This window comes from Salmo salar, chromosome 24 (genome assembly GCF_965601325.2).
Source record: "Salmo salar chromosome 24, fSalSal1, whole genome shotgun sequence".
NCBI classification, from domain to species: domain Eukaryota; kingdom Metazoa; phylum Chordata; class Actinopteri; order Salmoniformes; family Salmonidae; genus Salmo; species Salmo salar.
The window spans coordinates 9,000,163-9,022,923 of NC_138314.1; the positions used below are offsets into that span (position 1 = coordinate 9,000,163).

The 22,761-nt window shown below is 39.5% G+C and overlaps 1 protein-coding gene and 1 long non-coding RNA gene across 4 annotated transcripts; one reads left to right on the forward strand and one right to left on the reverse strand.

The window, feature by feature from the left end:
- The first annotated feature begins 413 nt into the window (after window positions 1-413).
- On the forward strand, window positions 414-2,017 carry LOC123730369 (uncharacterized). The gene is made up of 4 exons (XR_006761730.2): window positions 414-690; window positions 1,153-1,204; window positions 1,332-1,389; window positions 1,490-2,017. It is a non-coding gene; the product is annotated as an uncharacterized LOC123730369 (long non-coding RNA).
- Window positions 2,018-22,567, reverse strand: LOC106585165 (glycerol-3-phosphate acyltransferase 3-like). Of its 3 annotated transcripts, XM_045706650.2 has the most exons (15): window positions 22,465-22,495; window positions 20,752-20,922; window positions 12,514-12,681; window positions 11,726-11,792; window positions 9,826-9,974; window positions 8,489-8,634; window positions 8,170-8,244; window positions 7,939-8,028; window positions 7,660-7,753; window positions 6,474-6,589; window positions 5,343-5,398; window positions 4,957-5,042; window positions 4,700-4,828; window positions 4,445-4,524; window positions 2,018-4,286 (listed from the first exon to the last, which is right to left on the reverse strand). In XM_045706650.2, the coding sequence occupies exons 3-15, from the start codon at window positions 12,655-12,657 to the stop codon at window positions 4,160-4,162; spliced, it is 1,359 nt and encodes a 452-aa protein (XP_045562606.1). In that variant the 5' UTR covers window positions 12,658-12,681; window positions 20,752-20,922; window positions 22,465-22,495; the 3' UTR covers window positions 2,018-4,159. The 3 variants fall into 3 exon arrangements, with proteins under 3 accessions (XP_045562606.1, XP_014026548.1, XP_014026547.1); XM_014171073.3 differs by lacking the exon at window positions 20,752-20,922 and having other exon boundaries at window positions 22,465-22,567; XM_014171072.3 differs by lacking the exons at window positions 20,752-20,922; window positions 22,465-22,495 and adding an exon at window positions 12,803-13,057.
- Window positions 22,568-22,761: the final 194 nt, after the last annotated feature.

A 22,761-nucleotide genomic window follows, 5' to 3' on the forward strand; every position in this document is an offset into this window, starting at 1 on the left:
CAGAGGTTTTGAACTTTCTTATTCATCTGTTAACTAATTTATCACCTGGTGATGTCACCAGGCAGGTCAAAACTCTATCCCACCAAATCAGCCAGAAATTTCAGGCTCTTACACTAAAAGGGAATTATCATCATTTTCACAGATTATTCCAACCTCAGCGTGGAAATACAGTATATCTAAAACACAGAAAAATCACATCAACTGCGCTGGGCCTTTAATACCCCAAATATGATCTGTAAGGTGCATTCAGGAGAAAAGGCACACTGCAATGAGGCTGTGTAGTTCCAGCCAGAGCTATGTATTTAGAATACAATTCTAAATATATGGCTCTGGTTCCAGTCATTTAGGCCTTGGTTGCCGTGGATACAACAACAAACCCGTTAACTCCACTGCCAAACAGCCACCACATCTATTGGTCAAACAGAGCTGGACAGACAAGGTTAACCCACATTTGTAAGCAAGGCTGGGGATACAAGCTACCCCTTCTAAGTCCCTACAGTTAGGTGTTTGTAAGATTTTTCGTTTTTTTGCTGTGTGAGATGTAGTTGTTGCAGAAGAAGCAGAGATGCCTATATCTTCTGGAGCTGAGGGTAGAGTAGATGTGGGGATAGATACAGCCATAGCATGGACACCAGTTGGGGTGAAGAAAGAGGCAAAACCGGTCAAGAACAGGGATTCCTATCTAAGAAGGTGGGTGGATTGATCGTTACTCTGTGGAATTAAAGTGACATCTTGGTTTAAAACAAATGTTGCATCCTCATGAAACACACCATAATGTACTCATGTTCATGTGTCCGCTACAGTGGCCAATTAACATTAAGAACAATAGTCAAAAAATGCAATGAATCCATGCATCACATAATTTTAGGCTATTTCAATAACTTTGCTGTTATCATCTGAAGGCATTTTATTTCTGGACAACAATAGTACCCTCTGTTACATTGGAACTATGCAGCAGGACGTAGGAATGCCAGGCACTAAACAGGCTCATTAATGTTTAAGCTGGTCAAGCTCTTTCCTCAGACAATGATAGAATTTCTCTTGCACAGTTTGTTTTCAATTACTTGTGCACCTTGGTTGGACTGCAAGGTAGCTACAGTACACTTACTCTGAAATACAATACATTTAGTGAGTCTGATCTGATGTTAACAGGTATCTGGAAAGCCAGGCAGGGAAGAAAGAGCACAATAGCACCATTTTGGGGGTACGTGTCATCATTGTTAAAAACAGGCCAAATATACAATTACATGAACTGATGCAATAAATCAACACGTTAGAAGTTGTTCTGTGTTTTCACGTAGTTAAATAACATTTGCTTCATCTAAAAACAGGATACCAGTCAACACCTTGCTGGTCCAGATGGAGAGAACATGGACACTTTCTCACCCAGTAAGTTAGTAAGGAAGAGGGAATTTCTTGCACCTTGTATGCTAGTGTTAACCTACAGTTTACCGAAATATGAATTACATAATTGGTTCAACTCTTCCAGGTGTGAGCAGAAATCCTAACACGCAAAAGAAGAATGGAGGCAGTGATGAAGGCAAAGCCTCAGGAAAACAAACCAACGAAAACAGCTCGAAAAAATCCCAAACATGTACCCTTCTTTAGAGACACAGCACTATGAATGGGCTGCACACTTGTGGCTTTGATGCCCAACACCATAATGTTTTACTTAGTGTCATATAATCCCATTGTATTGAGTCTTTATGATCACCCCAAGTTCTCTTCCTTGCCTGTTACTGTGATGAATCAATAGAAACAACATAGGGAGAGGGAGAATATATGTTTTGGGGGAATGACTAACTGCAATCTATGCCTTTCACTTTGCCTACTGAACAATTGCCTTTTGTTATTATTGTACTGTTTGGCTCCCTTTCATAACCTATGTATGAATAGTGTCACAGTACAGTATGCAAAACATTTCAAAGCGTCAACTGACAAGTGTTTTTCTGATTCTGACTACCTTGTTCTGGTAGCTTAGCTTGTTAATGAACACACCACTAAAAGAGAGAACAGCTGTGGGCTAATGTTTATTTCCAAACGATTAGCAGTAATGATTGATCGACAGGATTGATCAACTGGCTCTGAACGTACAGCATCTCATACAATCATAAACGACAGGGGAAAAAAACATGAAGACAAACAAAATAACCACAGATAGTCATCGCATACGCATAACACTGACATTTAGAACTTTGGGATCAAAAAGTCTCTACAGTTACAATTGCACTATTCACAAAGTCATCCATTGATTCTAATGTCTTAACACAGGATTTTATAGTAATTTTCCAGCAGAGAATTAGAACAGTGTTTTATAGCAAAATCAAAATCCCAAACGGATGCTATTGGACCTGCCACCTCATCTCCTTTACAGTTCCACTGCACTGTGTTGTCACAGTAGACGAGAGTCCTTCCTCTTGTAATGCAATTGGCTAATCAGTTATAACCCTCTACAGTCCACAACACACTTTAACTTCTTTGGGGTAGGGGGCAGTATTTTGGCGTCCGGATGAAAAGCGTGCCTGTAGTAAACTGCCGGCTACTCAGGCCCAGAAGCTACGATATGCATATTATTAGTAGATTTGGATAGAAAACACTCTGAAGTTTCTAAAACTGTTTGAATGATGTCTGTGAGTATAACAGAACTCATATGGCAGGCAAAAACCTAAGAAAAAATCCAAATAGGAAGTGTGGAAATCTGAGGTTTGTAGTTTTTCAAGTGATTGTCTGTGGGGTCATTTTGCACTTCCTAAGGTTTCCACTAGATGTCAACAGTCTTTAGAACGTTGTTTCAAGCTTCTACTGTGAATGGGGAGTGAATAAGAGCTCTTGGAATCAGATGACTGAGCAAATGACATGAGCTCAATCGCGTGCGCTCCCGTGAGAGTTAGGTGTGTTCCTTTTTATTTCTGAAGACAAAGGAATCGTCCGGTTGGAATATTATGGAATATTTATGATAAAAACATCCTAAAGATTGATTCTATACATCGTTTGACATGTTTCTACGAACTGTAATATAACTTTTTTGACTTTTCGTCTGAACTTACTGCGCGAGCACAGTGCATTTGAATTACTCGACTGAACGCACGAACAAAAAGGAGGTATTTGGACATGAATATGGACTTTATCGAAACAAAACAAACATTTATTGTGGAACTGGGATTCCTGGGAGTGCATTCCGATGAATATCATCAAAGGTAAGTGAATATTTATAATGCCATGTGTGACTTCTGTTGACTCCAAAACGGCGGGTATCTGTATGGCTTTGTTTTGATGTCTGAGCGCTGTACTCAGATTATTGCAAAGTTTGCTTTCGCCGTAAAGCTTTTTTTGAAATCGGACACAGCGGTTGCATTAAGGAGAAGTTTATCTATAATTCTGTGCATAACACGTGTATCTTTCATCAAAGTTTATGATGAGTATTTCTGTAAATTGATGTGCTCATTCACCGTATGTTTTGGAGGCATAACATTTCTGAACATTACACGCCAATGTAAAAATGGTTTTTTTGGATATAAATATGAACTTTATTGAGCAAAACATACATGTATTGTGTAACATGAAGTCCTATCTGATGAAGATCAAAGGTTAGTGATTAATCTTAGCTGTATTTCTGATTTTTGTGACGCCTCTCCTTGCTTGGAAAATGGCTGTGTGGTTTTTCTTGTCTAGGTGCTGTCCTAACATAATCTAATGCTATGCTTTCGCCGTAAAGCCTTTTTGAAATCGGACACTGTGGTTGGATTAACGAGAAGATTATCTTTAAAATGGTGTATAATACTTGTATGTGTGAGAAATTTGAATTATGAGATTTTTGATGTTTTGAATTTGGTGCTCTGCTATTTCACTGGCTGTTGGCGAGGTGGGACGCTACCGTCCCACATACCCTAGAGAGGTTAAAATGGTTCATTCACACGATGACAGTCTAGTCCGTGGTCGTCAGCAGTGCAGTATTCAGGCAGTGATGGCCAGCTCCTGTCCAAACTCCCAGATAAGAGCTTTTGGATGGGCCAACGCCCACCTTCTGTACACTGTGAAAGCTAAACGCTGCGTGATCATTGGAGAAACCGAAATGCGACGCGACCCCTGCCAAAGTAAAACTCCTGTCTCCAGCGGTCGCGATGTAGGTTGCTAGAGAACGAGCTGCCCTTTTCATATGTTAGAGGAGGGTGTAGTCACCGTTACCGCTGCGGTCCTCCTCGCTACCCACCACCATGCTGCTGTACTTCTTCTGCTGCTCCTCTCTATACGTGTCCTTCACCTTAGCCCTCTTTAGGCCTCCGTCCCTACAGGGGAACAAACATGTGGTCTAGGAGATACTAACACAAAATAATCTGTGTGCAAGAGATACTGCAAACGTGTCCGTTCTGAGGTCTAAGAGACGCAAAGGCCAGGATGAGACAGTCAGGATGCCATTCATAGTAAGATGGGAGGAGATTCTTACCAGGACAGGTCCACTAGTCCCCCCTGATGTGCGATGACAGACTTGACTCTGTTGGCAAACTGGACAGCATCCTCCCCTTCCTGAAAACATGCAATAAGTTAGTCGCACTTAGTGCATAATTGGTAGGTACTGTGTGTGTGTGTGTGTGTGTGTGTGTGTGTGTGTGTGTGTGTGTGTGTGTGTGTGTGTGTGTGTGTGTGTGTGTGTGTGTGTGTGTGTGTGTGTGTGTGTGTGTGTGTGGTGTTGTATACACACCTGTTGGTGCATGGCTGGCAGGTACCAGACATTACAGACTATAGCCCAACTAGTCATCATCCTGAGCAGGTAGCTCACCATGTTGTACTTGGCACTGTTCCAGAACGCATCCCCAAACTGAGGGTCATACTGAGGGAGGGAGACAGAAAACCTCTTCAAATCCATGCTGACTTTCTCACGCAACTTTCCAATGTCATCTTTGCATGATTTAGGGAAAAGTCAAATACTGAACAGAAGTACCTTACAGAGTACCTTACCTTTATGGCTACTGGGTATATCGTTCCTCCGATTTCAAAACTTCCCTTTTTGAACATCATGACAGATGTGTTGTTGATACAGGTCCCTGAGGAAACCAGAAATATGGACTGCAGATAAGCCATAACCAGAACGACCAGAGATATATAAAGATCAAATCACATTTCATTGGTCAGATAGGATCTCTATGATAACAACAACGCTCTCCAAAATCACAGATAAGGAAGAGAAATTCATTCTAGCAGATGCTACTCATACGTACAGGTATAGGATGACCTTACTGTACATAACCAATGCAACACCAATGCAGCTTATCCGAACCAATGCTAAACTGACTGACTTAGATCAGTGTCTAAAGGACTTCATTCTACTCCATTGTAGCACTTACCTTCCGGAAATATCAATATAGGAAGCTTAGTCTTGTCATTCACGTGATCCCTCAACCTGTAAACATTAACAGCAATTATAAAACCTAACTTTATATCTGGGAGGAGTGTGAACATAGCTTTAATTAAAACCATATAATGCATGTCCATATCAGGAAATCTTAGTATTAAATTATATCCCCAATTGTCAAATGGCAATGACATTTATGCTTGAATGTTCTACAGTTGGGGATTTTGACAAGCACCTATATAACATATGTCATTGGTCTGGCATGAGTTTTTTTTTTTATCTGGATAAGGAAATAAGATAAGTGAATACCTATGATTAAATATTGTGTTTGATGTGTATTGTTGTGCTAAACAGGGCTCATCTGGAAAAGAGACCTTGGTCTCAGCATTGACACCCTGTCAAAATAAAGGTTAAATAAAAAAGATTTGACTGATTTATTTGCAGTGGTGTAAAGTACTTAAGTAAAAATACTTTAAAGTACTACTTAAGTCTTTTTTGGGGGGTATCTGACAACTCTTACTTCACTACATTCCTAAAGGAAATATTGTATTTTACTCCATATATTTTCTCCTGACAACCCAAAGTACTCGTTACATTTTGAATGCTTAGCAGGATAGGGAAATAGGGAAATTGTGAAATTGACACACTTAAGAGAACACTTGGTCATCCCTACTGCCTATGGTTTGTAAATCATTTCTGAGTGTTGGAGTGTGCCCCTTGCTATCTGTACATTTTAAAAACAAGAAAATGGTGCCGTCTGCATTGCTTAATATAAGTAATTTGATTTATACTTTTACTTTTGATCCTTAAGTATATTTTAGCATTTACATTTACTTTTGATTCTTAAGTATATTTAAAACCAAATACTTTTAGACTTTTACTCAAGTACTATTTTACTGGGTGACCTTCACTTTTACTTGAGTAACTTTCTATTAGGGTATCAATACTTTTACTCAAGTATGACAATTAGGTACTTTTTCCACCACTGTTTATTGGTCTGTAGCAATTTTCCACGGGCATATCAGTGCTTGTCTGAAGAGTGTTGGCAGTCAGAATACCAGTGTCTGGTGCCAGGAACATGCCCAACCCACCGGCTGATAAGATAGCGAACAGATAAGCTCACCTTTTGGTCACTAGGTGGCGATCTTTCATATCAGCTCTCTCAAACCAGATGTGAGGACAGGACCTCGCCATGGCCCTCTGCAGCACTCCCATCAGACCCCCATGTGACTGGCCCACCTAAAACACATCAGATCAAATCACATCTATCGTCCTCATAATACATTTCACAGACAAATCATCTGAACAGGATTAAAGTAGTAGAAGACAGTAAATTAGCAACAGATAAACTGAGACTGCACTTTCTTTATACATGCTACCACTTGGCAATGTCATCCGTAAGTACAACATGCACTTTCATTGCCATGGGGATGATCATGACACCCAATTGTATTTATCTTTTAAACAAGACAATACTTTACAGTCAGTCCACCTTGAGACATGCCCCACTGACGTTAAACACTGGATGACAACCAACTTATTGCTTTTAAACTCTGACAAGACAGAAATAAAGCTACTTGGCTACAAGAAACTCACAAAGTGTCAAACCTCACTCACAGTATTTATGGTTGCCTCATTACACCAAACACGGTTGTTAAAAACCTTGGTGTTACCTTTGAGCCTGGTCTAACTTTTGACAACGCATATCCAAAACAGCATACTTCCATCTCAGGAACATTAAAGAATTAGACTACATGCAGCTCTGGCTTTGATCTCAAAACAAGCGCATCTATTCACGACCACTCCAATTCAAATTGAATCGCACAGATCCATATATGGCAATGGTCTACTTGCATATAGGCCTACTGCAGCTCTGATTGGTTATGCTGCACTGGTCTGTGTAGAGTATGGGCTGAGTGGTGTGTGTCAATGCAATAGAATCCTACCCGATGCATTCTGCCTACAACAAAATCTCTTGCATTGTTCATTTTGCATACTAAGTCTTGCATAGTTTGTTTTGGTATGTTGTATTGAAAGTTGCTAATATTGCATTGATTCGATCACAATTCCCACAGTAAAGGGAAACGTTGATGGTGTTAACTAAGGCGGAAAACTCTAGAAAGTTGAGTGTAGTTCAATCTCCTGCTTCTCTGCGCAGGTTGATATTTCATCTGCGCGGCAGTCCTGGGGGAGCTGTGCGCCCACACACGTGTGCAGCTTAGAAGGAACATTGATAATAAAGGTATAAAAAATGAATTAAAAGTTTAGCTATTTCAAGCTAGGCTTAATTTCTGCTTTATTTCACATACCATGGAGTAACACCCATCGTTGCAGAGAATGACAATATCAATCGGGGAGGTGTGATTGGCCACACAGATTCCTCCTTTTCTGGGTCTGTTTTCTCTGTAAAAACACAAGACAGAGAACACACGCAGGCACACATTAAAGTGGCAGACGTGCATCTTACATCAAAACAAAGCTCTGTTCACCTATCACGAGGACCTTCCGTAGAGTCACTGGGGGACATGACAGTGTGTGTGAAAGCCTGCTGTGTATGCATGTGTCAGAGGAGAGGAGCGTTCACCGACTTGTTGTGGTAGTGGATGGTGCAGGAGAGGCCTCGAGCACAGATCCTGTAGCACATCACATGGACCCACTCACTCAGCCAGGACTTGAGCCTAGGAAACACACACACACACGGACACGCACGTAAGAAGCTACCACGAAGCTGATTAAATACAAAAATCACACAAGACAAACGTCTCAGTTTTTAAAACAATCCCGTGTGAACCTGTAGATTCAATGCAGTGTAACTGTACCTCCAGTTAGGGAGGAATCCTACAGCAGTGGTTCCTATCACCAGCCAGGTCAGGCCTATAGACGCCAGCATGATCCTGAAAGAAAACATTCGGACTCGGAAACATACACGAGACACTACAACACTGGTCATGGATTAATGCATTGTCGATGCTACATGGCTTATTATTTTGTTGGCTGTAAATCCTGTCTATTCAGCAACATAAATGTCAGTCAGTGACACGTATGCTTGGTTTATGGATGTGAACTGTAAGAGAGCTAAGGACTTATTAAAAAGGTGAGCACAGTGATGATGAGTGATTTCACACGCTCAGTAATTACCTGAGCGGAGTCAGGATGCAGTAGCGTATGAACACGCCCAGGCCCCAGACCATGGTCAGTTTGAGGCTGATGTACTGGAAGTCGATGTTGGTCCGAGTTAGCAGGTTCCACGACACCAGCTCCTCTGACGAAAACCGCTGGGTCACCTGGAGGTCAGAGGAACAACATTAAAAAGAACTTAGTAGGCCTACCTGTACAGAAAGGAAGTCTGGATTTTTTAAAATTGTTGTTGTACTCTTTTGCCCAATCCTGAATCAATGCCTATTTCCTGGGCCCTAAGCACTTCCTGATACCCATTCAACGACCACGTTTACATGTGCACAGTATTCCGGATAATAGCTCATATCCCGGTTAAGGTCTTATTCAGAATAAGACGTTTACATGCACCTTTGATATATCCTGCTCACATGGATCCCTGGTCCATGAATAAACAGACAATTCCGAATTTGCCCAGTGATGACGGAACCATTTTTTGAAGGGGGTGTGGAAAATAAAGTTAAGCCTTATTTAGATATTGTTCTGCGTCTAATTTCCGACATTAAGTAGGCTTCTGTCATTACTTGATGCTCTAGAATACTAAATAAAGCCTTGCTCATCAGAATAATGTAATAAATGGATAGAATCTTTCATTTCTGATTCCCTTTCAGAGAAGACATTTAGGGACCGGGAAGATTTTCCACACAAAATGTCCAAATGATATCGGTTTGTTGACCAGTTTCAGGGAAATTAAAAGATGTAATAACAATCCAACATGTTTCTGATAGTAATTCAGTCCATTTTGGAATCATATTTTGGTTGAAAGTGAAATACTGTCAGCTTTTATGTCGCAGAAGAAAATTGCACATTCACATTTCCTTAAGATGAAATAAATAAATAAGATTTCTCTATTCCTGTTACTGAGACAAAATATACATTTGGTCTATCATTTTACTGCAGGAAAACAACAGTAAACGGGATAAGATGTTTACATGCCACAGTATCCGTCTAAGACCAGCATATCCCAGGCATCTTATTCGGGTTTCTCAAAACTGGGATACAAGCTTATTCGGGCTATTGTAAACGGGATGTGACATTCGTATGCGTCAACTCAAAACAGAATACTTGAGTATCTCCGAAAAATAGCAGGATATCGGTGTGCATGTAAACGTGATCATTGATTTGAAAGGACTGGAGGAGTGTGCAGTAGGCAATAAATTAGGAAACTCATCCTAGACTACCAGAGGGTTAGGTGAAGCTACAGGTTTTACTCAGTTCTATTAGGGGCCATCATGGAATGTCTGGGGGTTAGGGATACATTTGGAATTAGGCATCAATCTTATTCTAGTCTGTGGACTCACCTCATCCTCCACGATATCCTCGATGCCTCGTCTGTAGAAGTAGAAACAGTCGCTGAGGGTGAAGTCTCCCCCCACTGGTGGTTTGGGGCGACTGCGCCTTAACCCCCTCAGCTCCTCCTCCATAGAACCATCATCCCTCTGGACGAGGCCTGGGGGAAAACCGCACACATGCTCAACTAATCCACCTCATCCTTTTTAGCTTGGATTGTAATCGTACCGCATATTTGTAGTCGATAAGGAAGATGATTCAGTGTTATCTTTTACCGTTGATGAAAGACAACATTCAGTGTTACAAATCCTAGAGTCAATAGGCTTTGAATTTTCATACATTTTGAATGAAAGGAGGACAAATTGGTCAAACCACTGTGGACTTGTTAGGAGCTGGTGAGGAAGGAAATGAATCAGAGGATTGCAACACACTTGTGTCACTAACTCTCACACTGTTGCCCCATGTTGAGAAAACACGATATCCTGAGCTGATGTCTGAGTAATCCTTATTTAAACTTATCTGTAGGTAACCCTAATATAAATTGATGAAATCCAGAGTTTATCACTGTGGGCAAGGCCTCAACAATAGAATTGTCATACAGAATGCATATTAAATGACAGGCCATCAAACAGAGAAAATGTCAGTGGCCTTGCACTTTACAAACTGGGACCACTTCAGATAACAGCTATCAGAGAGCAGTGTTCACTGATAAATGAGGCTCCTTTCTTTCCTTAAAAGGGCCTCCCTTTGTGTGTCTATCATCGAGGTAATCACAGGTCTAGGATCAGATTACCCAACTCCACACCAAAGTGAATCCCTCCCTCCAGCAGGTCTGAAGACAGTGGGATCAGCTAAGGATATACGATCTGATAACACAGGACAAAGTCCAGGAGAGAGAGACTGAGTGACTGACTTTGTGTTGAATTCAATCCACCCTTTGTTTCTTTGAAAACACAAACTCTTATTTTAGGAAAACTTCAGTACAGTACAAGCGAGGGGAGTCTATGGTATCCATATAATACAGAAACCATCCTGTGAGTTGATATGCTAACAAATAAAAAAGAGCACATTGATCTGCTGTGCTAGCCAGTGAACACCACACTGCGAGTTTAATTTAATTGCCCCCCCCCCCCCCCCCCGACTAGCCTATATGACTGCTGATTGTGAGGGGAGGAATTGCGTCAGCCCGACAGATAGGCAGCAAGCCCAGCGCCACATAATGCAGTATATCACATCGGAAATGCTCTGGGGACCGAGCTGGACCAAATACCGTCTTCTATTCAACAAACACAGCTCCAAGCCATCTCCACTGCAATCCCCTGCCCGGCACTATAAAACAGGTTTACACGGTCTCGAGGTTCTCAGAGGTATCGTTTTATAGAAATGTACCCCTCTCCCTTACCGTTTAACGCGGCTTGGGCACATTGAGAAGCTGTATTTTAAAATGTAATCTATTATCAGCTCGCAGTCAACCATTGACACCTGAGCGAAACTCATGTCAGGACTAATTTCCATGCACTCAACCCTTCATTTATTCTAGGGCACTTTACAGCTGCGCTTCTGAACACAGCAGATGAACAAGTGTGGATGTGTGACCCAGTGTCCTTGACAGAGAAGAGAACCGGATTGGACTGAAACATATAACATACCGTATAACATGTTAATTAATGATGAGTTTCTCTAAAATAAAGTAAGTCACCGAAATCGTCGCCGTTTCTCTTTCTCACACTTGCCCAGACTTGCAAGCCTAAAATATCAACAACGTAATTTTTGGGAATCCCCTTGATCATTTCATTATCATAGAGCAATGAATAAATCAATCAATCCCTTCATCTCGCTATCCATCATTCAAGCAATAAATCAATCAAATGAATCTATTGATCAGTGTGAGAGCTCTGCTCATTGACTCACTATTGAATGAGGAGGATTTGAGTATCCGCTGTGCTTTGTTGACTGTCTGGATCCTCAACGTGGCCCACTGGAGGACAGGAGAAATGAGAAACACCTTTAGCCTTTGACCTCTCACTCCCTGACCCACACAAGGACAGTAGAGAAAGGACACACACACACACACACACACACACACACATATATTAACCCCTGAACTCTCATGCTAGAAAACCTTTCAATCACTGTCCAGAGGCTTATTCAGGAGGTCGTAAGGTTACAGGACAATTACAAAAAATATAACAAATATTACACTGTAGAACATATGCTTTTCTGTCAAAAAACATATATACATTCCATGTCTATACGTCACATGTGCAGAGTTGTGCTAATTGATTGTTGTGTACAGTAGACTTTCCCTACAGTAAATATGTGACAGCTGATCATGACAGTGCAGTGACCACGCATTTCTTGTTCCTGCATTCCTGAAACTGATACAAATCTCCAATATAAGTAAAATGAAGGACCATGGCTAGCCCGCTGGCCAAGTCATGTGTCCTGTATCTTATTATATTGTGTAGTATGAAAACAGCATACATTTAGGACACAAGGCTTATATTTAGAACATGATGCATAACAAACATTTAAGATAGTTATAGACACATGCAGCTGTGCACCTCATATTGTCTGAGAGAGGCAGTTTACCAGCCTTTAAACAGTGTGTAGGTATTAGATTTCCTCTTTCCCATTTGTTGTACCCCTGTGCCAGTAAATGTTTGATGGTCGGCAACTTCTGGACAGACGCATTTTACCTCCAAGATTTTGACCAGGATCTTCATGTATGTCTCAGAGATGCCCAGGGAGAAGCCAAACATGGCGGGCACCATGAGAAGAGCCACAATGAGGCAGACCCACACCTTCAGCCCTGCCAGGACCATGGCCCAGAAATCCTCCATCGCTACAGACCTCTCTCCGTCACCCTGCGGAAATAGCAACATGAGAAAGATAGTAGTAGTAGTAGTAGTAGCACCATAACTGCAAAAAAGCAAGAACTTGTGGGGGACTTTTATTTTGGAATGAGGTAAGCAGAGAGAAACTGACCATGCTGAGGAACTGCATGGGTCTACAACAGACCCCCTCCTGTAATTATACGTTCCATTAGATGTTTTTTCCTAAAATACTCCCCTGCATAAGGACCGAGCCTCCAGACAATCGAGAGAGTAAGTTGAAATTTTATTTAACTTCTGGAAAAGTATTCCGTTATTTTTGCAAGCTAATTCGCAGCAATGCTAGTGTGTAAATACTAGTGTTGCTAAGAGCAACTACCTCTCTGTATGCAAGTGTACTTTAGCCCATGTCTGGCATGCTGCCTGGTCTTTTATGACACAGGAGTTCAGGATGTTGTTGGTTCAATATCGGACAGTACTACCTCAATTGCTACAGTTAAAGATATAGTTCACCCAAATTACATATTGGTTTTCTTACCCTGTAAGCAGTTTATGGGCAGGGTTGGTTAGGTTACTTTCTAAATGTAATTTACATTTTAGTCATTTAGCAGACACTCTTATCCAGAGCGACAGTAGTGAATGCATACATTTCATACATTTTTTTTCCTTTTTCTTTTTCTCTCTCCATACTGCCCCCCCCCGTGGGAATCGAACCCACAACCCTGGCGTTGCAAACACCATGCTCTACCAACCGAGCCACACGGGACCACTGTAATCTGTTACAGTTACTAGTTACCTGTCCAAAATTGTAAACACTAACGTAATTTTTGGATTACCCAAACTCAGTAACGTAATCTGATTACATTGTTACTTTTAGATGACTTTCCCCTTAAGAGGCATCAGAAGAAGACAAAAATGTTACCAAATAGAATGACATCTATTGCAGGATAAATCAATGTTAAAGTTTACATAGCGGGCCATGTGTGGATGTTACATTTTACTTCATGGGTTGGTTATGTAGGCTTCTTCTAACCCATGGCTTTCAACTACATATAATAATACAATGAAAAGATATCTTCACATTAAAAAAAATGTCTATCAGAATTCCAGTCATTCCAATAAATGTTAGAACCCTTGATCTTCAAGAATAGGACTTGGAAATATGGAAGAATAGATTAGCCAAATTGTTTTACCTGAGCATAACCCCAGAACAAAGGATTTATTAGCCAGCCCTACTCTGTTGTTTATTTTGTTGTCATGGAGGACTGATTGGGTTCCTTGCTTCGAGTTGACAAATAAATGCTGCGCTCATGGAATGACATGCTTTGAGCACAACTGAAAAGTGCTATTTACATGTGAAAAATGAATGCCATATGCTGCATTTGCTATAGGCCTATTGTTTACCTTTTTGTTGGTGACACTTTGATATCTTGATAATATGCAGCTGTTTAAAGGACAAATCCACAGATGAAACAATAACCAAATGTACACCCCGCCTCTGTTTGGTAAAAAGCTGAGGGATAGGCCTGGAGAAATGTAACCACACTCAGATTAATAGATAGAGCTATGGATGCAAGGACTGACTGTCCATGATATAAAAAGTATTGTTTAAATCATGTTATGAGGTTATACAGTGTTTGTTTACATTTACTATGTTTACAAACATTGGAGAAAAACAAGCTTATATTTTGGGTTCTCATGGGGTGCAACAGTTGAACTAAGCTCATGAGGCATTTATAAGTAATATTCTTCAAGAATCAATGGATACACATATACATAATTTAAAAAATCTAAAAATGGACGTAGCAACTACAGATAGCCCTTTAAGTATATCAAAAGTGTGCAAGTTTGAGCATGTGTCCATTAGGCCTATGAATTAATATTTTTTTATCCACATGAATTAGACTGAGCAATAAAAGCCCCACTTTTATTCCATAGGCTGGGATCCGCATTACGCAGCTGTTTCAAGAGCGCATTTTTCACTGGCTGTCCACTGGTTTCAAAAACAATGATTGATTGGCAGCTTAAACTTCTTGAATTCAACCATTATTGGGTTCAAATACACGTTTAGATTTGTGAACAGCCATCCACAACAACCACAATCCGTAAAGCGCAAATAGCTAAATGAGAGAGCTGCAGTGTGATTCACATCAATGTGCTATGTAGATATCAATAATAAGTGATCTAGTTATGGTAAGGGGTGGAATAAGTATAGCCAGTTATAATTGTAATGGTTTATCAGATTATAAAAAAAGATGATCAGTCTTTACGTGGCTAAAAGAAAAGGAATATAACATATACTGTTTACAGGAAACTCACTCTACATCCTTAGATGAAGATGCGTGGGAAAAAAGGTATGGGGTGGTGAAATAATTTTTTGTCATGGACAAAGGAACACAAAAGATGTGATGATATTAATTAACAAAAATGGCAATCTGAATGTGCAAATAGTCAGGAATGATTTGCAAGGAAGGTGGACCTTTTTGAATATGAAAGTGGATGAAAAAAGAGATTTGGCTCATTAATCCAGATGGTCCAAATCAGGATGATCCATACTTCTTTGAAAATGTTTTTACCAATTTATTGAACTTACAGGCAACAAACGATCAAATCATTATGGTGGGAGACTATAACACAGTGTTAAGTATCTCAATTGACCGTAAATGAAATCGTGCCCTTAAGGAAATTACAAATATTATGGACACATTAGAAATAGTGGATATTTGGAGACTAAAAAACCCAGACCTAGTGAGATATACATGGAGGAGACTTAATCAAGCTAGTTGTCTTGATTACTTTCTTGTCTCTTTCACTCTTACATCAAAGGTTAAAAAAGTTTTAATAGGAGACAGAATGCGATCGGATCATCATCTAATTGGCATTCACATAACTCTTATAGAATTTCCACGTGGACGGGGATATTGGAAATGTAATCAAAGTTTACTGGAGGAAAACATTTTTAACTAAGACAAAATAATTTATAACTGAATTTTTCCAGTATAATATAAGTTCAGAAAATCCCCTTATTGTCTGGGATACATTTCAAATCTACTTTCAGAGGTCATTCAATTCAATATTCATCAATAATGAAAAGGCAGTTTCTGGCTAAAGAGACAGGACTAACAAGGGAAATACATGAACTAATAGTACAGGTAGATAGCAATAAAAACAATACTACAGAGATACAAAATAAGTTTGAGGAAAAACAAAAAGAACTAGAGGAACTTATTCAAGAATGATCTAATGTAATCTATTACAAAAATAAAGCAAACTGGATGGAATATGGAGAAAAATGCACAAAATTCTTCCTGAATCTTCAACACAGGAACGCTAACAAAAAATTATTTACAGAAACTCGCTACTGAAGACGGAGTCATCTATTATTCTCCGAATTATCATTTCAAGGAGAAAGCTAAATAGATGTTCTCTTTTCCGTCTCATCCTCTCCTACTGAATGAAGATTACGGTAAGGTATTCTTTCCAAATAATACACAAAAAAATGTATTAACAAATGTACAGAAAGATCAGTGTGAAGGCCAAATTACAGAGGAAGAACTTTGAGGCTATTAAATCCTTTCAGTCTGGAAAAACCCCAGGTCTTGATGGCATACCGGTAGAGGTATATCAAGCCTTTTTTGATATACTAAAAGCTCCATTGTTAGATTGTTTTAACTACTCCTATAGAAATGGTAGTCTGTCAGGTACTCAGCAGGAAGGTCTGATTTCACTATTATTAAAACAAGACCCAGATGTCAAATATAAAGATCCAGTCTATCTAAAAAAAACTGGAGGCCACTTACACTTCAATCTTGTGATGCAAAAATACTAGCGAAATGCATAGCACTCAGAATTAAAAAGGTTTTACCAGGTATTGTTCATCCTGATCAGGCAGGTTTTTTGACATGGACGATACATTGGAGATAATATACACCAAGAAACATCTAAGAAGCCAGGCCTGGTATTTATAACGGAGTTTGAAAGTGCATTTGATAAAGTAAGACTGGATTTTATTTATAAATGCCTAGATTTTTTCAATTTCAGTGATTCTCTTATAAAATGGGTAAAAGTAATGTTTAGCAACCCCAGGTGTAAAATAGTAAATAACAGCTAGTTCTCAGAGTTTTGAATTGTCAAGAGAAGTTAACAAGGGTGTCCGCTGTCACCGTATCTATTCGTTATGGCCATCAAAATGCTAGCTATACATTTACATTTTAGTCATTTAGCAGACGCTCTTATCCAGAGCGACTTACAAAGCTATTAAAGTCAGATCCAATAACAACATTAGAAGATTAGAAATCCAAGGCTTAAAAACAAAGGTGTCAATGTATGCCGATGACTCAAGTTTTATATTAAGTCCGCAAGCTAGATCCTTGCAATGTCTCATTGAAGATCTAGATAACTTTTCTGGACTCTCTGGACTAAAACCTAATTATGGTAAGTGTACAATATTACATATTGGATTTTAAAAAAAATACAAGTTTTACATTACCCTGCAGTTTACCTATACAATGGGCTGACGGTGAAGTAGACATACTTGGTATTCATATCACAAAATATATAAATAAGCTCTCCACAATGAATTTCAATAGAAAACTTGGAAAAATAGACAAGATCCTGCAACCATAGAGAGGTAAGAGAGAGGTCTATTTAAGGAAAAATTGCCCTGATGAACTCCTTAGTCATATCTCAGTTTACTCAATTACTTATGGCACTGCCTACTCCTGATGATTCGTTTTTCAAATCATATGAGCAAAAAATATTTTGCTTTATCTGGGACGCTAAACCAGACAAAATAAAGTGTTCCTATCTATATAATGAATAGGAATTGGGTGGGTTGAGAGAATTAACCTGTTAGGGCTAGGGGGCAGTATTTGCACGGCCGGATAAAAAAACGTACCCAATTTAATCTGGTTACTACTCCTGCCCAGTAACTAGAATATGCATATAATTATTGGCTTTGGATAGAAAACACCCTAAAGTTTCTAAAACTGTTTGAATGATGTCTGTGAGTATAACAGAACTCAAATGGCAGGCCAAAACCTGAGAAGATTCCATGCAGGAAGTGGCCTGTCTGACAAGTTGTGTTTCATCTTGGGTCTTTTTATTGAAGACTGAGGATCTTTGCAATAACGTGACACTTCCTACGGCTCCCATAGGCTCTCAGAGCCCGGGAAAAAGCTGAACGATATCGAGGCAGGCTCTGGCTGAAACACATTATCGCTTTTGGCAAGTGGCCGATCAGAGTACTATGGGCCCGAGTCGACCGAATGCTTTATTTTCTTTCGTCTGTTTACCTAAACGCAGATTCCCGGTTGGAATATTATCGCTTTTTTATGAGAAAAATGGCATAAAAATTGATTTTAAACAGCGGTTGACATGCTTCGAAGTACGGTAATGGAATATTTAGAATTCTTTTGTCACGAATTGCGCCATGCTCATCAACCTTATTTACCCTTTCGGATAGTGTCTTGAACGCACGAACAAAACGCCGCTGTTTGGATATAACTATGGATTATTTTGAACCAAACCAACATTTGTTATTGAAGTAGAAGTCCTGGGAGTGCATTCTGACGAAGAACACCAAAGGTAATAACATTTTTCTTATAGTAAAGCTGACTTTGGTGAGTGCTAAACTTGCTGGGTGTCTAAATAGCTAGCCCTGTGATGCCGGGCTATCTACTGAGAATATTGCAAAATGTGCTTTCACCGAAAAGCTATTTTAAAATCGGACATATCGAGTGCATAGAGGAGTTCTGTATCTATAATTCTTAAAATAATTGTTATGCTTTTTGTGAACGTTTATCGTGAGTAATTTAGTAAATTAACCGGCAGTGTTCGGTGGGAATGCTAGTCACATGCTAATGTAAAAAGCTGTTTTTTGATATAAATATGAACTTGATTGAACAAAACATGCATGTATTGTATAACATAATGTCCTAGGGTTGTCATCTGATGAAGATCATCAAAGGTTAGTGCTGCATTTAGCTGTGGTTTGGGTTTATGTGACATTATATGCTAGCTTGAAAAATGGGTGTCTGATTATTTCTGGCTGGGTACTCTGCTGACATAATCTAATGTTTTGCTTTCGTTGTAAAGCCTTTTTGAAATCGGACAGTGTGGTTAGATTAACGAGAGTCTTGTCTTTAAAATGGTGTAAAATAGTCATATGTTTGAAAAATTGAAGCTTTTGCATTTTTGATGTATTTGAATAACGCGCCACGGGATTACACTGGCTGTTACGTAGGTGGGACGATTTGGTGCCACCTACCCTAGAGAGGTTAATTAAATATAAAAGCACTAAACCTCCCTCTAAAAGTTTCACTTATTCAAATGTTTTACTTGAACCCTAAATGGTTTTCAAGTAGATTACTAAGAAAAGCTCATCCATTGTGTTAAAATGGCCTTTTTGCCTTTGCCATGTCTCATTTTTGATTAACTAAAAAATGCTACTTTTTTCAAAGCATCTCCCTTTTTCAAACAAGCATTGCAGAGCTGGCTACAATTTCAACTTCATCCCCCTGAAAAGATTACAACAAATATTATGGCTGAACTCAAATGTGCTGGTTGATAACATACCTGTATTTATGGGAAAGATGTTTGAAAAGGGTATTTTGTTCATAAATGATATTGTAAATTGGAATGGTAGAGTTATGTCTTTCATGGAGTACAGGAAGGTCTGCTCAATCCAAGAGTACAACCAAATGATTACAGCATTACCCCAAAAATGGAGGAGGCAGGTGGCAGTGGGATGAGGTAGGGAACTGGTCAGTCTGCCCAATATAAAGGATACAAACTGGTTGAAGAATAAAAATAGCATAAATAGGAAAGTATACCAGTTTCTTTTGAGGACCAGGATGTTGACAACTGTGCCATACAGATTGCAAAATAGTTCGGAAGAGATTTTTTATGTACCGATTCCATGGTACATGGAGTTGATATATAAAACGACGTAAGATTCAAGACTGTGCTTTTCAGCTAAAATGATTATATAGAATTCTTGCCACCAACAAAATGTTAAATATTTAGGGCATAAAATCATCGAAACTCTGCAGATTTTTTTGTGAGGATACAGAATCAATAGACCATTTATTTTGGTATTGCCCTCAGGTAGCCTGTTTCTGGTCTCAGGTTCAGGAATGGCTGAAAATGCACAACATTTATCTAAAATTGACCCTAGAAATAGTACTGTTAGGAGATCTGGAGAGACCGGGTCAATCAATTACTAATACTCTTAGTAAAAGTATTTATCTTCAACTCGCAATCTGTGGATTCTATTCGATTAGATAGATAGAAATTGTAGGTTAAACATCACAGCATAGTTGAAAGATATATGTTGCATAGAAATCCGAAGAGGGTGGCCAGCAGAGACAGGTGGGATGGGCTGAGGGAAGCTGAGGGTTGGGATGTGGAATCGGAGACAAGTGGGAGCGGAGTTGCTGGCCGGGAGATAGAATGATGGTCAAAGATAAAAGTATAAAAAATAAATTCAAAATATAACATAATAAAAAGTATGTTTGAATGACAGTGTGTTACAGCTAATGCCGGTTTGCCTGAGGCTGATGCCGTGCAGAGGTTTGTACACATGCATATACACACTCTCATTCAAATGCACACATACACGGACACACACACATGTAAATAGTGACAGACATGCACACAAACATATACAGTTGGCCTTGCTGTTATGATTTTAGTTGTCCTTGATGTGCTTTGTTTTTTTCCTGTTTTCCATTGTCTTTTTCCTCTTTAGTTAATTTTCTTGGTTGTTGGTGCATTGGGGGGGTTCTTGGGGGTGGGGAATGGAATTAAAAAAAAACATTCTTGGGGGGACCGTGGGAGGGGTCTCGGATGGTTGATGGGCTATTATTGGGGAACAGTGGGGGGGGGATCGGGTCCCCATTTTTGGCCTTGTGGGAGATCTGTCGACATGCCCTTGAGCAGGGCATTGACCATGGATACTTCTGTGTGTCGCTCTGAATGGGAGTCTGTTGGATGACTGGTGTGGTGTAGTTGTTGAGCGGCTTCACTGCAAGTATATAAAAAATATAAAAAAATAAGTGATATCCGTATCGCCATAGACTACAACACTGCTGTCATCCTTACCTCTAAGTGTTTATTCAAGTTGGATCATCTTTGGATTCCGACTCCAGTCGCACCATTGAAAGACATAGCTTGGACTGTAGCCTACAAAAGCATATTCCTGCTCTTTTCCCGCGATCCATCAAACACATTTGGGGTGTCATCATAGTGGTCTCTGATTTGTGGTCAGGCTCGCTAAGGTGGAACAAACATAAAAACGTGAGCCTTTTTTCAATGTTGATTTTTGAATGTCATTGAGAAAAGAGAGAAGTGTCAGACTTTTTTTTCGCAAACATCCTTTCTGAATTTAAAAGTAATCCTCAAAGTAATTATCTAGTTTTTCAAAAGTATCTGTAATCTGATTACAATATTTTTGCTGGTAACGTAACGCATTAGTTACCGTTTTTGTAATCCCTTACATGTAACGGATTACATGTCCCCAACCCTAACTATGGGCAAGGTAAAAACAGCAATCCATGCTTTGATCAATGATTCTTTGGACTAGCTCTTGTTCAGCAAAGAGGGCTCCCTCTCAGTTGAAGCATTAACGACGGCGTGGGACTGTGTACTGTACAATAGCCCCGACGCTCTGTCTACACGTTAATAATCCTCGCTTGCGATACGGTTTTGGAAACCTTTGGAAGTTTGCTTTCATATAATCAAGAAAGATGTTTCACAAAACAAAAAGGTTCAATTACTACACACATTTATAGGGTTTAGGTTCCCACACGACCATATTTCCATGTTACAGCGCTTGTTTACAGAAGAGAGGCGCGACCACCTGTTCTAATTAGCCATCTCGTCTCCGAATACCTGTTTGCAACAAGTGTTGTGAGTACTATCGGCTGCAACTGTATTACAACAGTGTACAATAAGTGTATATTTAGCATTTGTGGAAATGTTTTGATGTGATATGAAAGTATACGCCTTTATGTTTCTAAAACCATATAGTAATTAAGAATCCATTCACGTTTAGACAAAGTAATGGCTGTTTTGGCTGCCAAAGCCAGTTTACCAATTAACATAACATTTAAGGTCAATGGATGTTAAAAGGAGTAGGCTTGTCTTCACTCCTAAACAGTACATCATGGGCTAGCTTTTGACATGAAATGTGAAAAATACCAATAGACATATTGACTTGCATTGGATTTCTGCCACAAAAGCATAGATCGCTGTCTTGTCCATAGACTGCTTACTGGGTAAAGAAACCAACCTGTCGTTTTGGGGTGAACTATCCCTTTAACTATAGACTAGATAAGGTAGAAAATGATACAACTCAGATTTTCAGGAAGAACACAGAACATGGGCTCACAGAAGGTGCGTGTGTGACTACGTAAAGCTGAATGAAACAAACATGAATAACATAGCAAGGTTCAATTTGACCAAACGCAAAATGAGCGTTCATCAACACATCCAAGGCGCATGTCTAAAACAGCAACACGTGACGATTTCAAAAGCGATAGAAAAAAGTCCAACATTTAATTATATTAGAAATGTTGGTAGGCTGAGTGGGCAATGACATTTAAAAGAAAACCTACCAACTTAATTTAGCTTGAACAACATATACGCACGTCACCAAAAACCTAATTCAACAACAATAGCCAATCATATTAACAGTCAAATTAATATACAACTTCACCAAATCGCTAGTCAAAAAACCGTGGGCGAATCTTCCAGACCTGGCCGGACAATCAAAGTTTTTCCCTGATATTCAGCCCTGCGCGTAGTGGATCTTACCTTTCAAACACCAGTCCATACTACCATGCCCTTCCCTGTTGTAGAACTCATACAAATAACTGTGACTGAGGGTTAGACGGCAAGCCACCGCTGTAGTGAAAGCGCGCCTTCATGTAGAACAGCGCCATCCATTGGCCAAATAAAATAAACGTTTATTGGTCATATCCGCATATTTGCAGACGATATCTCAGGTGCAGCGAAATGCTTGTTTTTCTAGCTCCAAAGGTGCAGTAATACCTAGCAATAAAAAAAATCGATACACACAATCCATAAAAATAAACAAATACATTATATAGG